Genomic DNA, 18,067 nt, shown 5'->3' with positions numbered 1-18,067 from the left:
TTCGAAAAGGTACAGTTGTTCTAAAAAATAATAATGGGTCAATTTTCACAAAAATAATTGGACAACATTTCATAGGTGTCATAAACAGACCTCTGAATTATTTACGATATTTAGAAACGGACTTTTGACGATGAAAACATTCCGCTGATTTTTTAACTATGAAAATGGGATCAAGGTTAGACTAATCCGTCAGACAGACATATACACCATACAAAAATTTCATACACCAGATATACTAGTAGTAGTTGATCTAATGTTTTTAGTACCTGGGAAACAGACCTTAATACGAAAACTTAATATTAATCAATGAACCATGAAAATGAGGTCAAGTTCATATGAATTCTGTCAGACAAACATGTACACCTTGTAATCATTTCCCACACCAAATATAGTTAATTTAGTGCTTGTAGTATCTGAGAATCGGACTTAAACACAAAAACTTAACATTGAGCATGAATCATGAAATGAAGTCATTGTCAGATGAAACCTGCTACAAAGACAAGTATATAATTACAAACATCCCATTAACCAAATATAGTTAACCTTATGATCACAGTATCTACAATACGGACTTTCCATGCAAACTTAACGTTGATCACTCATCAACGAAATATGTAATAGTTATACACCAAGGGAAAGGTATGTCTGGATAAGAAACCCCGTCGGCCGGAGGCCGTAGGGGTTTCTTATCCAGGCATGCCTTATCCCGAGGTGTATAACTAACTTACACCCCATTCTAAACTCTATTTTGTTAACAATGATTATCAAATAAAAAAATAACGATAGCATCTATTTTATTGACCATATCAAACCCTTATTTATAAGATTTCTTTGTTATTACATGAAAACCCACTTGTAACCTTTTTTGGTTATCTTCGTTCACACTTTGACAAGTGAGTATGTTTTACCAAAGTCAAGGTTGTTCTGCATATTCCAAATAAATCCTTGGGTTGATATGGATCAGCAGGTCAAGGTTGACTGTATCGTGTATTCATATTAAAAACAAAAAAATACGTCATGCTCCGTGTATGCAGTTGTCAATATGGAAGGGTATGAGACGGACGACATTTCTTAGCAAGCGTTGGATTTGGTAGATGAGACTAATTAAAAAGATAAAGGCAATTATTACCCAAAGTACTTACCTGTATCAGTTTAATAAAGGTAATCATAACTATATTTTCTATCTTACGGTTTTATGGGGAAAAAAGCCCCCCCCCCCCCCCCCCTTCTTCTCGAGAATGAATAAACATTCATATTCGGACCTACAAAGGAATAAGTGTGTCTACAATAGAAACCCGACTTCCAGGCACGCTCAGCATACAAAGATACAAATTTAATATTTCGTAACTCTCTCTTTTGTGGAAGAGGGGCTGATCCAGCTGGGGTTCCCAACTCAAAAGAAAGGGACCGGGGTTCAAAAAGTCAAATACATTGATCTTTTAAATCTGGTCCCCGCGGAACCCCTACCACGAATCGGCCACTGGATAACGGGGGTGGGGGGGAGTCGAGAGTTAGAATCCCCCTTTTTTATAATAGAAATATATGACTAGGATAAAAAAAATATTACTTTCAGCAAAGGAGTAATTGAAGGATTTTTTTTAATTTAAAATAAATGCTTAATTTTTTTTTCGCTATTGGAATTTCCTTAAATGTTTTTTTTTAATATTTTGAAACAATTTGTAGTGAACACTGTTAGTTGTTTCTTGTGTTCATGCTTTTTAAATAATAATCAAAATTTCTATTGTTACGAATAACAATGGACTTTGTTTGCGGGATGTAGAAGCAGGGGTTTCCAGAAACCCCGCTTGTCACAGCCTGTGGTCAAAATCCATTGTTATTCGTAACAATAGATCTATTCAATTTACACGTGTTTCAAAAATAGAAACTATTAAGTATAACAATAGAGCTGGGGTGTAAGGTAGAGGTAAGGTGAATTCCATCTGATTGACATCTGGACCTTGCAAGGATCTTATATACAAAATATAGTTATCCTATTACTCATATTAAGTGAGATATTAACATGACACAAAAACTATACAAAAGCAGTCACTGAACCAAACAATAAGAGATTATTATCAACAAATATAGTCACAGGTAATTGTCCCTGTTTCTGGACTCTATCTTCCCTGTACAACTTACTTTTCCTGTTATCATCACGCCATCAGAATACTAATAGTAAGAATGTTTAAAAAGATGTTCAAAGGGTTGCTGACTATTCTTTTTATGTCAGCTGTTCTAATGTAAAATGAAATGGCAAAAAAGCAGCAGCTCTCAATTCTTTAAAACAGAAAGTAGAATTATTTTACCAAAAAAAAAAAAAAAAACAGAATCAGAAAAGGGTATTTAACACATTTTAATACCTGAAAATATTTTAATCTACCTATTTAATCAACACATGATGCTATTTTCAAGTATAACGAACACGATATTTCCTTTACTACAATGTTTTATAATTCAATACTATAAAATCGTAGGAAGGCATTGAACTTTGACTTTTTAAGCTGCTAAAATCATCTGAAAAGGGGGTATGTTGAGACTAAAATTTGCCAAAAAAAACCCAACCAGTATAGTTCTTGAACTTTTTCTGAACTGTGTTAATATTTACAAATTAGTGAATTTGATAGAAATGAGATTTTTCTATATAGCGAAAGTTTTAATTATATGTCTTGATGCTTATGTCCTTATTGGACTTTTTTGCTTTGGCTGATTTCTTATTTTCACTTAAATTTTACGGACGCCATCACGAGTTGGTTGACCGTTATGAAATATCCGTTTCACAGATGAGAGCGGATATGTTCCTAATGTCGTAACTACAATCCCGCCCCCTTTTCCAGAATGAACCTACTGAATTGTCAAAAACAGCCCATATTTGTTTAACAAAGTATTAATTCTGTCCAATAAGATGCCAAAATTGCGTTTTAACGGGCCTACTACTTTGACAGAATTTTTTTTTCTTCTATCGGCGAAAGTTTCATTTATATATATTGATGTCATGGACACCGGTGTTTTAGCTGATATTGTATATTATAAGTTGATTTTATTCGCTATCTTAACATTTGGTATAGACACTTGTGCATTGTTGATAAACCTATATTGAACTCTAGGTTTCATTATGTTATTGTGTATTAGTCATTTCTTGATATGCAATTTTTGTTATTTCACCCAAAAATTCAAAAATCGATATTAAAACTTAATACTTTAAACTTAAACATGGTCTGCTTAAACTTTGAATGCCTTTGCAGATATTTAAATACTTAATTATCATCTTCAAAATTAAGTGTCGAATTTTGTCATTTTTCGCAAAATGAATTTGACCCCAGTATTAACACGTTATTTTCTCACTTTCCAATTTGGTCAGATTCTTTTAATCATATGCATTTGCTTTGCAAATGAATGTTTTCCTTAGATAATTTAACAGTTGGTCCTAATCATTATTCGATGATAAATTGGAGTTCAAACTTGTGTATCGTTACTTTTGTTGACTAGCACATGTATATATATATATACTAGAACACACCCGTGATATCGCGGCTCTTTGACTGAATTAAAGAATATAACTATGCGTAAGCTTTATTTTAGTATTGATATTGTCATCTGATAAAGTCATCCCGATTATAAGATGCACAGTTTTCTCTGCTTTCGCTGAAAATCTTTCTGTTTGAACCCGTCGACCTGGAACTTGTCAATTATTGGTATAATTATTTTTATTTGGAAAACAAATCAGTATGACTTTCTATTTCAATGATTTCAATGTATATAGCAAAATCCTGAATACAGCGTTTGGTGGTGCGCCTGTCAGATGCGGAACGTACAGATTAGGTAATAGGTAACAGGTGAATATACTATTGGTATCGGTATCGGATTCGACCCGGAACTTCTTAATTATTGGCAATATTAATTATGTGGAAAACAAAAGGGTCTGGAATGGTGTAATTTTTAATAAACAGCATTGTATTAAATTAGTTATTTATAAAGTTGAATTCTTTGATTAATCGTTTTAACGTGATGACGGCTGACAAATTGGACCTCGTCATTTTAGTATTATAGACATATATAGATCTGGTGTACAAAAAAATAGTTTAAACATATTTTATTGTTCCAAAAAGAGACAAATGGATTAGACATAAGTTTTTCAACTTAGTAACGTCTTCTCCAAAAAATGTGAATGGGTTAAGAGAAATTGAGAACACAACATCTGAAGCTGCAAAATATATAGATAATCTAGAAAGTGGTGGCCATTTGAATAAAAATAACTTAGAAATTAAAATATCCTCTTCTTTACAATCAATTCTACATGATGTAAAATCCTTTGGAGATATAATTATCGAAAACAATTATTCTACTGTTCAAAATAAGGCCGGGAAAAGGGATCAAGCTCAACACCTAGTTCCAGAATTTCTTGAAATTGAAACTATTGAACCATCATTGATTAAATCAGTAACTATACCCATAGAAATTTTCCTTTAGCAATGAACGCCTATCGCATATTACCTGATGATAAAATTTTGGTTCTTGATGACAGACAGCAATGGCTATTGCTCTTTAATGCAGATGGCATCGTTATTAAAATTTTTGTGACATTCAAAAGCTCTCCATATGATCTTTGCATTGTAGAAAGAAAAATCAGTAGCTATCACCACATCTTCCTATATCTATCTCATATGGAAAATTGAAGCAATAAGCACTGTCAGATTGGCATAAAAAAGAACAAAATCATAAACAGAATCGAACTCTCTCATAGGGGTCAGACCCATAATCCGACAGTACTGTAGTCCGACAGTCCTTTAATCCGACAGCCCGATAATCTGTCTGACATTCACTTGTCTCTGAAAAACATGCATATAAAGGTCCTATAAAGACATGGAACGATTGTAATTTATTTTTTTTACGCAAAAAAATCATGTGTCAAATCGATCAGTAAGACGTCTTCATACCTGTAAACTGACCCGTAATTCTCTTTGGACAAGGAGTTCAACTAGCTGTGTCAGCTCAAATTACCTGACCCATTTCAGTGCATGGCTTCACTTGGCAGGTTTGGTGTCAAACACACACACTATTGATTAACAGTCATTACTTATGATTTACGTCGTTAATGATTGTGTCTTTTACAGTTGTTTTAAAATAATAATTTGACTAATTTCACCTTTCACAATATACTCCTCACTTACGTTTTATTTTTATTTTAAAAAGATTTAATCTAGAAAAAATAGAATGCAAAAACAAACTTGTATCAGAACAAGAATGTCATGAATGTGTCCCAAATACACAGATGCCCCATCCGCACTATCATTTTCTATGTTCAGTGGACAGTGAAAATAGGGTAAAGTATCTAATTTGGCATTAAATTCAGAAATATCCTAATAGACTATCATAAAGAACATGTTTCCTAAGTTTCAAGTTGATTGGATTTCATCTTCATCAAAAACTACCTCGACTTAACTTTTAACCAAAACTTTAACTTGAAGCGGGACGGACGAATGGACGGACGAACGAAATATTTGAAAATTCATTGACTTTTTTCATCTATAATACATCCTTTACTTTTTCATATTTAACTTTATTTTTTATTATAATCTAATATCCTACTTCATAGAATGTCAAGGTCGGTAAAAACTTCCACTTGTTGAACATTGGAAACGACCCTTATTTGGACTGTATAGCCAGACAAGGCCGATAAGAACTTCAAATATAAGTAAAAACATTTTACCGACCGTGCATGAGTTGTATAGGTCGTCTAGATCGTCAAAACATCCGTCAGATACATATAATAGTGTCTCTCCTTCAATATTATTAGTTATATGGTGTGTTAGGGACCTAGTACGAGATATATGCGCTTCATACAAAATGTACTTTGGTCAACGCTTTTACACCCCAATAAAGTTACAAAAATGTATTCAATTTATATAGAACGATATCCATATCCTTTGCAGCAGAAGATCGAGCCCCCTCCCCTCAGCAGAAGAGCTTCGTGTCGGACCATCGGACGCTCCCTTCTCATATCTGTAAAGGAGTAACAAGTGACGGTCAATTTTTGTTAATCAGTAATTACGGTACTTTGGATGATAAATCTACCTTAGTTAATTTGAAAGATATGTCTCATAAAATCTAAGAAGGAGTTGGAGGAAATTGTAATCATTATTTAAAGAAAATATTTACTGTTCTAACGCAAGAGAACACAACGTAGTTTGTCACAAGATGACTGGGGAACCTTTATGGACATATAAGTAAAACGGTATTAAATCTTCTTGTGGACTTGCATTAGACATAAATGGCTTTGTTGATGTGGCTTCTTTATGCACCAATACAATTGTAGTGTTATCACCAGACGGTAAAACAAATTAGGCAATACTATCAGAAGCTAATGCAATTTTCATTCCAGTTGGAATAGACATACACAGAGACACAGGAATAATGGTAATTTCATGCAGCACAAGTGATGTCAGACCAAATATTTTAGTTTTCAAAATTTGAAAATATGTTTATTGTGCACTACTGTAAACGCATAACAATACGCACATTAAAATTCAGTTTAAGAGAAGTCCGAGTCTGATGTCAGAAAATGTAACCAAAGAAAATAAACAAAATAACAATAATGCATACATATAAAGACTACTAGCAGTTAACTGATATGCTGGCTCCAGACTTCAATTAAACTGATTGAAATATTATGTCTTCATTATATGAATATCGGGCACAATCGTTCCTGTTTGTTTGCTTCAGTAATGATAAAATATGTGTTTCTTCCACTAATGTTTTTAAAAAAAGTTCCTCTTGTCTACTTCTTTCTTTTATAACCAGGAAAGATAATCTGTGAATTCCCGTTTCACTGAAATCTCGACGGATAGTCAAAAATCAGTTGGATGATGTATATGTGAGTGTATGTGTTTTACGGAAATGTAGACAGTATCTTGTCTTTACACCCGTGTGTTCTTATTCGATTCGTCCATATCCTTCCATTTATCTATAACCGTTTTAACAATTATGACTTGCTATATTTCAACATGTTCAAGGAATTTTCCATTATGTAAGCTGCATCTATGAACTGTATTTAAAGGGATTTATGAAAGATACTAATAAACATTTTTTTTAAAGAGAGTTATATATATTTATCAAATTCATCACCCCACAACTAAGTATTACAATGTTTATAGCTTGCGTGCGCATTTATATTTACATTTTCTTTTTTTGTCAATTAATACAATATATTTTTATGCTCCATTTATGGGCATTATCTTTTCTTGTCTGTGAGTTCGTCCGTTCGTCCGTTCGTCCGTTAGTCCATTCCGCTTCATGTTAAAGTTTTTGTTCGAGTTAGATTTTGATGAAGTTGAAGTCTAATCAACTTGAAACTTAGTAAACACTTTCTCAATGATATGATATTTCTTATTTGAATGCCAAAGTAAACTTTTTATGCCATTTTCATTGTCCACTGATCATAGAAAAATGATAGTGTGGATGGGACATCCGTGTAATTGGGACACATTCTTGTTTATAGTAATTTATCAACAGTACAAATAAGAGGATTGGATTCAACGCTGTATCATATGAACAATTATGATTTTACGAATGTTTTGAACATTCTTCTTAAATCAGATATTTGGATAAGATAATATTTCATACAAACTTATTTTAACAGGCAACTCTTTAAATGATGTCACAACCAAAAAATATCAAACAAAAAACTACACGCAATGACAAACTTTCCTTTGTCTTACGAAGTGAGAAAACCTGTTTGAGCCATATGTCATATCTGAATGTTTAATTGGAAAATTTGAATAAGTGTTAATAATAAATATTTGATTAATTAATTTAATCACAACTGTTATAAACTAAGATTATCAAGTGATTGACATATTATATGGACACGAGACTTCTGTGGAAGACCGTTATTTAGCCTCTATGGTTTATTTATGATTTGGTTAAATCCTCTTTGATGCATACCCCATACCTCCTTTTAATCATAAAAATTGTGTTTTTCAAAAATCATAGATAAAATTAGAGCGATCTATATTTTTATATCAACATTTCACAATATGCAGTTGAAAAAGTCGATTTGTAGATGTTCAAACAAATAAGATATGTAAACCAGTACATACACTAACGGGAAAGTGTTACACTTTCTCGACATTCACTCCCTAATACAAAGTTCCTTTCTGATAACAACACTTTACCACAATACAGCGTTCCTGATGAGATAAATCTAACAAATTGCTTAGGACGCATAACATTTTTAACGTGTTGTCTTCATTTATTTTATGGTAAGAATATTTTGAATGAATGCTGATTAATTATTAAGAGTCAAAGATTCTGATATAAAATGGTTAACTTCGCGGCGAAAACTCTCAGTTCTTTTCAATAGAAAATAGAAATTTTACCAATAAAAAAGGCACATTTTGAAAGATTTATGATTGTTTCAATTCGAATTTTCAGAAAAAGAATCTTTGATTTTGAAACAGCATCACAGTTAACAATTATGTTATATTACCGAATTCCTATATAAATTCAAAAAGGGGAAGTAAGTCCACAAAATATGACAAGTTCAAACCCTCTGCTATCTCAAGCAAGAGTGTGACAGGAAAACAACTGTCATAATCGAACTTGGAACAGGCGTGTTTCTAAAATGGTAAATGATTTATATTTGGTTTTATGGCTAACTAAACCTCCCGCTTGTTTGGTCGTTGTATATACTTCCGTTATATTAACAAAAGTATACGCGCAACCTAAACGACATAATTAGTTTAATATTTTATATTTACAAAAAATTAAAACTATACACGTACAGATATTATATATATGTACAAATAATAAAACAAAACTGAGACAATGATTTCATTTTCGACGTATGATATTGAATGTTCCTTTTTTATCTTTCATTTCTCTTATATTTGTTACTATTACGGTACACTAGGAAATATTGGTGTTCTGTTATTTTGTTTTCTCTCAAAAGACAGATATTTTCGTTCATTTCATTCATATATGTCTTTTTTACCCGTTTATTGACACAATATCAACGATCTTCACAAACAAGGAATAACATACAGATGCAGGCAATTTGTATTTCTAAACAACTATCTCATTTCAGAATTTAACAGACAATGGCATCGGCATCTGGTAAAGATGTATGTACACTCTGTCAAGACGACGATGTACCAAGATTGGCAGTTACATGGTGCATAGAATGTGAGGTTTTCCTTTGTATAGATTGTGGCAAACATCACAATAAATCAAAATCATTCAAACATCACAAAACCATGTCTTTAGAAGATTACTACAAGCTCCCTGCATTTATGCTAGAAATAAGTAGCCAGTGCCAAGAGCATAATAAAAAGTTTGAACTTTATTGTTCTTTTCATTCCTTGTTGTGTCCAGTGTGTTACCAAACATCGCAAATGCCATGACTTGAAGCCTTTGTCAGACACTATAACATATGTCAAATCTTCTGCTCTTGTTCAACTGCTTGAAAAAGATTTTAAGGTTTTAACGCAAAACTTTGATGAAATTTTGACGTATTTACGAACAATGGACGATAAAAGGAAAATTCAGAAAATCAAAGTCATTGAAGAAATTAATACCATAAGGAAGTCGTTAGATGATTACTTGAATAGATTAGAACAACAGATTCGTGCTGACCTTGAGTCTAAATACTCGAAACTAGAATCTAAATTGAACACTCTTGTTAAACAAATTGAACATCGTTCAGTTAAAATACACGAACTTCAAGACGACTTTTCAAAAATGACACGCTATGCCACTGAGCTACAAATGTATGTTGGTTTAAGAAAAATGGAGAAAACAACATCTGAAGCAACCAAATACATAGAAGGTTTAAATAATAGTGATGACTTGAAGGAAATCAACTTGGACATAAAAATGTCGTCTGCTCTTCAGTCAATCTTGCAAGATGTCAAATCATTTGGAGATATCAATATCACTGCTAGCCGCTCAACTGTCAAAATCAAAGCCGGAAGAGAAGACCAAGCACAGTTAGTTAATACTTTTCCTGGTATTGAACAAATTAAACCATTTTTACTTAAACCAGTGACAATGCCTGAGAAAATTGGTCGTGTAGATATATTTGCCTGTAGTTTATTACCTGACCGTAAAATTCTAATTCTTGATAACAGAGGACAAAGGATACTACTGTTCAGTAATGACGGTATCTTTATGAGAACTGTATTGACATTCAAAGACCCTCCATACGATCTTTGCTCTATTAGAAATAATATAGTAGCCATCTCATTTGGAACATTAAAGCTGTTAACACTAATTGATATAGACAAAAACAAAATAATCAAAAGAATAAAACTTTCACGAAGTAGTTATGGAGTAGCAAGTGACAGTCACATTTTAGTCATCACCAGTGGTACTCTTGATAAGAAATGCACAATATTAAATCTGAAAGATATGTCTAAAGAAATCTTAGAAGGAGTTGAAGGACATTATATTTCCTTATTCAATGGAAACATTTACTGCACGCAAGCGAAAGAACACAAAGTTAGTTGTTACACAAGGACTGGAGAACATCTGTGGTCATTTTTACACAATGATATCAAAAATCCATATGGACTTGCATTAGACATCAATGGCTTTATTTATGTTGCCTCAAATGAAACTAATAAAATCGTAGTAGTGTCGCCAGACGGAAAAACAAGTAAAACAATCCTATCAGAATCTGATGGAATGTTCACCCCTTTTGGTATAGATATACACAGAGACACAGGATTGATGGTGGTTCCATTCACAACAAACAATGGAAGCCCTAATATTTGTGTTTTTATACTAGCAAATACGTAGAACGATAACAAAAGTGTTCTTCATCACAGGGACTTTAACTTGAGTAAAATGCTCAATTGGTCTTAAATAATATGTAAAACTGATATTTGAGAATTATATTGTATTAAATTAAGGATATTTGATTGTTAAAATATATTCACATTTTTATAGACTAGGTTTAATCAGTACTTTTGTTTGAGACTGTTTCCACCTATTTTTATTGTTGGATTTATGACTCATTGTCGCATACCATGCACCTCCTTTTATTTATAATATTTGTTTTTCAATTATCATATTATTTTTCCAGCGTACACACACTGTTGCGTCTTGTCTCTTTCATTTACTAATATTGTAAGTCGTAGAAAAAAAAACCTGGAAAAACAAGCTATTTATCCTGAAGAGATTGTAGCCATTTCACAGCTTCTCTGTCTCTGAAAAGAAACATAAGCAGATCATTTAGACAGTTTCAGTTTAAGAATTCGACGTTTTATCCGAAATCTTATTGTTTTGATCCATTCTGACAAAGTGTCCAATTCAACTTCTTCTCTTGCAGCCAATGCTCTGGCGTACTACATCTCTTTATTTTACACGCAATATTTTATATGACATTCCTTATATCATATTATTGTTTGTCTATTCGTATTTTTGATTTTTAGCCAAGGCGTTGTCAGTTTATTTTCGATTTATGAGTTTGACTGTCCCACTGGTATCTTTTGCCCCTCTTTTACACATTATCACCGGCCCAGTAGTCAGCACTTCGATGTTGACATGGTATTCAATTATTTGGCCATTTTAAATTTACTCTTTTGCAAAAGTATGAATTATTCGATATTCTGAGGATTTGCTTATCCCAGGCATAACTTACCTTAGCTGTATTTAGGACAACTTTTTGGACTTTTGGGTCCTAAATGCTCTTCAACTTTATACTTGTTTGGCTTTAATACTATTACTATCTGAGCGTCACTGATATGTCTTACCGCCTCTATTAAACATAGATTTTAAAATTTGTGGGAACATTTTAGTACATGTTTAAAAAAAAAAAAGAAAAGAGATTTGAATCAATAAATAGAGTCAAAGATAAGTTTCCTTGTTCCGGAACATTAACTTCCCGGTACAAACTATTTTTCCTGATAACAGCACGCAATCAAAATATTTATGGTAAGAATGCTTTAAAATGTTCAAAATGTCACTGATTATATTTGAGTCAAAACCTAAAAAAAAAATTTACTAGGCAGCAAAAATTTAAATTCTTTTAAACAAAAAGTTTATGTTTTGATAAGGAAAGGTACATTTAATGTTTTGCTCCATGTCTAAACCAAGCGCCTAGCTATATACATACTGAAAAGTATCAAAGTATAGACCCCTGGATTGACATCTCACTAATCCAATTGGTAAGATGGTTCCAAATAAATGCGTGAGGCTATCAGGAAGCTTATGATGTGATCATGCATATGCAGCTTTGAGGAAGTCTATAATGAGTCAATAAGGAATACTATAAGGATGTTATGAGGTTGCCTAGTAGTGTTTATGTTAAATTGGTGTTGGAATGAATTTAAATGAAATTTGACAGTTTATACCCAGAAATTATTGGGGAATGAGTTAAATTTTTAAAACAACTAGTGATAAAATTTCATTAATGAAACCAATAAAATCTATAAATTGTGCTGAGACTGATTCCTCTGCCATGAAAATATTGAAAGTGAAAGGAGGGGTTGCATGGTGGCAAACTTTTAGCTAAATCACTATTAGTATTAGAGCAAAAATTAGTCTTATAACTGCTAAATACGCATTTTAATAAATGGATACTCAAGGCAGAATACACTGGTTTTTAATACACAACTTCTTAATGGGATACTCCTAAATGGGTGAAGCTAAAACTGCACCAAGGTTAATGCATAAAGGACAAAGGAACCCAATGCAAAAAGTGTTCACTAATCAACTAGACATGATATTTGTATTAGAACTGATATATTTAACCCTCCTGCTAAGAAAATGTGATAAACTTCTTATCTAACTGATTGAGATTTGATAATAAATCTGTTTCATCTCAATGGTGAAGAAAAATTCGTAAGGGTTCCGCGGAACCCAGTGTCTCGCCTACCTTTTCTGTTCGCAGGCCCAACAAAAATGAGGGGAAAATCAATTAAAATATTCCTATTGGTTGTAAGAAGCTTCTGTCCATGTTTGTTAAAAATCCAGGATAGTTTATGAATATGATAAATGTTTAAAAAAATTTAACTGCAGACTGTATATAATATTAACTGGAAGAAACACTAAGGTCATTAATAAGTAAAATACGAATAAACGGGTACAAAATGTTAACAAAAGTTCCTTCTAGATACTAGCTTTTGATCATAAACAAGCTTCAGTTCAAGTTTGGTAAAAATCCAGGAAAGAATAAGAAAGTTATTAAAATTTGAAAAACGTTAACCACAGAGTGAATGTATTTTATCCTGGCAGAAAAAAAAAACTAAAGTCCATTTTTAAGTTAAATACTGAAAAAATGCATTTTATTTTTACAAAATTTACTTCTGGATTATTTTTTAATGATCATAAACAAGCTTCTGTCCAAGTTTGGTACAAATCCAGGACAGTATAGGAAAGTTATTAAAATTTTAAAAACTATAACCACAGAGTGAATGTATTGTATCCTGGCAGAACAATGGTTTTTTTACAAATAATATTAAGAATGGAAATGGGGAAAATGTCAAAGAGACAATAACCCGACCATAGAACAGACAACAGTAGAAGGTCACCAACAGGTCTTCAATACAGCAAGAAATTCCCGCTTCCGGAGGCGTCCTTCAGCTGGCCACTTAACAAATATATGTATACTAGTTCAGTGATAATGAACGCCATACTAAACTCCAAATGTAATGTTTCCCGGCAGAAAAATTAAGTCCATTTATAAGTAAAATACGGATAAAAAATGGGTTTTGTTACAAAATTTACTTCTGGATACTATCTTATGATCATAAACAAGCTTCTGTCCAAGTTTGGTACACATCCAGGATAGTTAGAGAAAGTAATCAAAATTTTAAAAATTTCAACCCAGAGTGAATGTCATGTTCCGGCAGAAAAAAGTCCATTTATATATAAAATACGGAAAAACAGGATTTTTTTAAAAATTTACACCTGGATACTACCATTATCATAAACAAGTTTCAGTCCTAGTTTAGTTTAAATCCAGAATTTTCACAGAGTGAATATTTGTGGACGCTGCCAACGACGACGACGCCAACGACAGAATCGCTATTTCTCGCTTTTCCGACTAAAGTCGAAGGCTCGACAAAAACCACATTCTGGGTAATCCAAAATAATGACTTCTGAGTTTATTGAAAATCGAACTATGCATAAACATTACTTATATAACATATTAGTATCTTTATACTCAAGACATGGATACTAGGATTTATCTGTTGCAAAAAAGCAAGACAAAAGACTTACCAGTGACAATCCAATCAATATGTTGAACAAGCAAACTTCAATACGAAGTTAAATAGCATTGAAGACCAAAAATTCAGAAGGGTTTACCAAATACAGATATGTTTCAATTCTTGGAGACAGATAATTATCTCAAAGTTTGAATTACATCATCATCATAGTTTTCAATACATATCTCTTTTCGTGGGACCTCGGTGGTCAAGAAGTATAAGTAGTTCTTCCTATTTAATCACAAGTGAATCAACACTGAGGTTGTGGGTTCGAACCCCGCCCGCCTGTTCCAACCTCAATTGACAAGGATTGTTAGCTTTCCGATCAGGGCTGGTGATTTTCTCCGGCTCCTCCACGAATTAACCCAAAAGTGGCTTTATTTTGTCTACATAAATTGTATTCCTGTCCAGATAGACAAAGGATTTTGCAGGCTTCCCATATGGTATAGACACTTGTCTTTTGTTGATAGTCACAATGTTGACCGAAATGTGTCTTTTTTGTTATTGTTTTGGGGTCTTGACATTGATGTCTCATTGAGAGATACTATGCGCAGTTCACAATGATTGATACATCTGATAAAGAATTCCACTTTATCATATATTTTAAAATATGATTTTGTAGAATTAGACATGAGCCTATTATTAAAACATCTAACTTTGGCAAAACTTTCAGGAATTTTGGTCCTCAATGCTCTTCAACTTCGTACTTTATTTGGCATTTTTAACTTTTTGGGATTCGAACGTCACTGATGAGTCTTTTGTAGACGACACGCGCGTCTGGTGTATATACTAAATTTAGTCCTGGTATCTATGATGAGTTTATTTACATCACGTTTTGTTTTTAAGGCAGCTGCTCATATCTTAATACCAATGGGAAAGTCTGAAAATAAACTATGAAACTCTTTTGCAACGGCAAATAACAACAATATAATGTTGACAAATATCAAAAGGACTTTTTTTGGGTAAAGTCTAAAAAAAAACTATGAAACTCTTTTGCAAAGGACTTGTTTTTATTTTAGATTAATTCCCTCCAACGGTCATAAAGAGGTAAATTCAAGACCATACTGTGGCTATTCAAAATAAAAATTTGAGAAATCTTAAAAGTCACTACAACTAGAGTCTCTAAAGAGCCTGTGTCGCTCACCTTGGTATATGTGAATATTAAACAAAGGAAGCGGCTTGAAAATTGACTATAAAGGGCAATAACTCCTAAAGGGGTCAATTGACCATTTCGGTCATTTGACTTATTTGCAAATCTTACTTTGCTGAACATTATTGCTGTTTACAGTTTACCTCTATCTATAATAATATTCCAGATAATAACCAAAAACAGCAAAATTTCCTTAAAATTACAAATTCAGGGGCAGCAACCCAACATAAGGTTGTCCAATTCATCTGAAAATGTCAGGGCAGATAGATCTTGACCTGATAAACTATTTTACTCCCTGTCAGATTTGCTCTAAATGCTTTGGTTTTTGAGTAATAAGCCAAAAACTGCATTTTACCCAAATTTTCTATTTTTAGCCGTGGCGGCCATCTTGGTTAGTTGGCCGGGTCACCAGACACGTTTTTTATAAACTAGATACCCCAAAGATGATTGTGGCCAAGTTTGGATTAATTTGGCCCAGTAGTTTCAGAGGAGAAGATTTTTGTAAAAGATAACTCAGATTTACGAAAAATGGTTAAAAATTGACTATAAGGGCCAATAACTCCTAAAGGGGTCAACTGACCATTTCAGTCATTTGACTTATTTGTAAATCTTACTTTGCAGAACATTATTGCTGTTGAAAGTTTATCTCTATCTATAATAATATTCAAGATAATAACCAAAAACAGCAAAATTTCCTTAAAATTACCAATTCAGGGGCAGCAACCTCACAACAGGTTATCCAATTCATCTGAAAATTTCAGGACAGATAGATCTTGACCTGATAAACAATTTTACCGCGTGTCAGATTTGCTCTAAATGCTTTGGTTTTTGAGTTATAAGACAAAAACTGCATTTTACACATATGTTCTATTTTTAGCCGGGGTGGCCATCTTAGTTGAATGGCCGGATCACTGGACACATTTCTTAAACAAGATACCCCAAAGATGATTGTGGCCAAGTTTGGATTAATTTGGCCCAACAGTTTTAGAGGAGAAGATTTTTGTAAAAGATTACTAAGATTTACGAAAAATGGTTGAAAATTGACTATAAAGGGCAATAACTCCTAAAGGGGTCAACTGACCATTTCGGTCATTTGACTTATTTGTAACTCGTACTTTGCTGAACATTATTGCTGTTTACAGATTACCTCTATCTAAAATAATATTCAAGATAATAACCAAAAACAGCAAAATTTCCTTAAAATTACAAATTCAGGGGCAGCAACCCAACATCAAGTTGTCCGATTAATCTGAAAATTTCAGAGCAGATAGATCTTGACCTGATAAACTATTTTACCAAGTGTCAGATTTGCTCTAAATGCTTTGGTTTTTGAGTTATAAGACAAAAACTGCATTTTACCCCTATGTTCTATTTTTAGCCGGGGTGGCCATCTTGGTTAGTTGGCCGGGTCACTGGACACATTTCTTAAACAAGAAACCCCAAAGATGATTGTGGCCAAGTTTGGATTAATTTGGCCCAACAGTTTTAGAGGAGAAGATTTTTGTAAAAGATTACTAAGATTTATGAAAAATGGTTAAAAATTGACTATAAAGGGCAATAACTCCTAAACGGGTCAACTGACCATTTCGGTCATGTTGACTTATTTGTAACTCGTACTTTGCTGAACATTATTGCTGTCTACAGTATATCTATATCTATAATAATATTCAAGATAATAACCAAAAACAGTAAAATTTCCTTAAAATTACCAATTGAGGGGCAGCAACCCAACAATGGGTTGTCGGATTCATCTCAAAATTTCAGGGCAGATAGAACATTACCTGATGAACAATTTAACACCGTCAGATTTGCTCTAAATGCTTTGGTTTTTGAGTTATAAGCCAAAAACTGCATTTCCCCCCTATGTTCTATTTTTAGCCATGGCGGCCATCTTGGTTGGTTGGGCGGGTCACCGAATAACAATTTTCAAACAAGATACCCCAATGATGATTTTGGCCAAGTTTGGTTAAATTTGGCCCAGCAGTTTCAGAGGAGAAGATTTTTGTAAAACATAACTAAGAATTACAAAAAATGGTAAAAAATTGACTATAAAGGGCAATAACTCCTAAATGGGTCAACTGACCATTTCGGTCATGTTGGCTTATTTGTAAATCTTACTTTGCTGAACAGTATTGCTGTTTATAGTTTATCTCTATCTATAATAATATTCAAGATAATAACCAAAAACAGCAAAATTTCCTCAAAATTACTAATTCAGGGGCAGCAACCCAACAATGGGTTGTCAAATTCATATGAAAATTTCAGGGCAGATAGATCTTTACCTGATGAACAATTTAATACCAGTCAGATTTGCTCTAAATGCTTTGGTTTTTGAGTTATAAGCCAAAAACTGCATTTTACCCCTATGTTCTATTTTTAGCCATGGCGGCCATCTTGGTTGATTGGGCCGGTCACCGGACACAATTTTTAAACTAGATACCCAAATGATGATTGTGGCCAAGTTTGGTTAAATTTGGTCCAGTAGTTTCAGAGGAGAAGATTTTTGTAAAAGTTAACGACGACGGACGACGACAGACGACGACGGACGACGGACGCAAAGTGATGGGAAAAGCTGACTTGGCCCTTCGGACCAGGTGAGCTAAAAAACTTATTTCCAGACAACCATTTTTAATAGATTGGTAGAGGTTGTAGTTAATCCTTCTAGACGTGCACAAATTTATTCATATATAAATGCTATACAGAGGGACAG

General features: G+C 33.0%; 1 protein-coding gene across 1 annotated transcript; it reads left to right on the top strand.

Annotated features, from left to right (window-relative positions):
• Positions 1-9,519: 9,519 nt before the first annotated feature.
• On the top strand, positions 9,520-10,794 carry LOC134710549 (uncharacterized). The gene has a single exon (XM_063570920.1). The coding sequence runs from the start codon at positions 9,520-9,522 to the stop codon at positions 10,792-10,794; it is 1,275 nt and encodes a 424-aa protein (XP_063426990.1).
• Positions 10,795-18,067: the final 7,273 nt, after the last annotated feature.

Source organism: Mytilus trossulus, chromosome 3 (genome assembly GCF_036588685.1).
Source record: "Mytilus trossulus isolate FHL-02 chromosome 3, PNRI_Mtr1.1.1.hap1, whole genome shotgun sequence".
Lineage (NCBI taxonomy): Eukaryota > Metazoa > Mollusca > Bivalvia > Mytilida > Mytilidae > Mytilus > Mytilus trossulus.
Note: the sequence above shows the minus strand (reverse complement) of the source record. Positions and strands in the feature narration are given on the sequence as shown.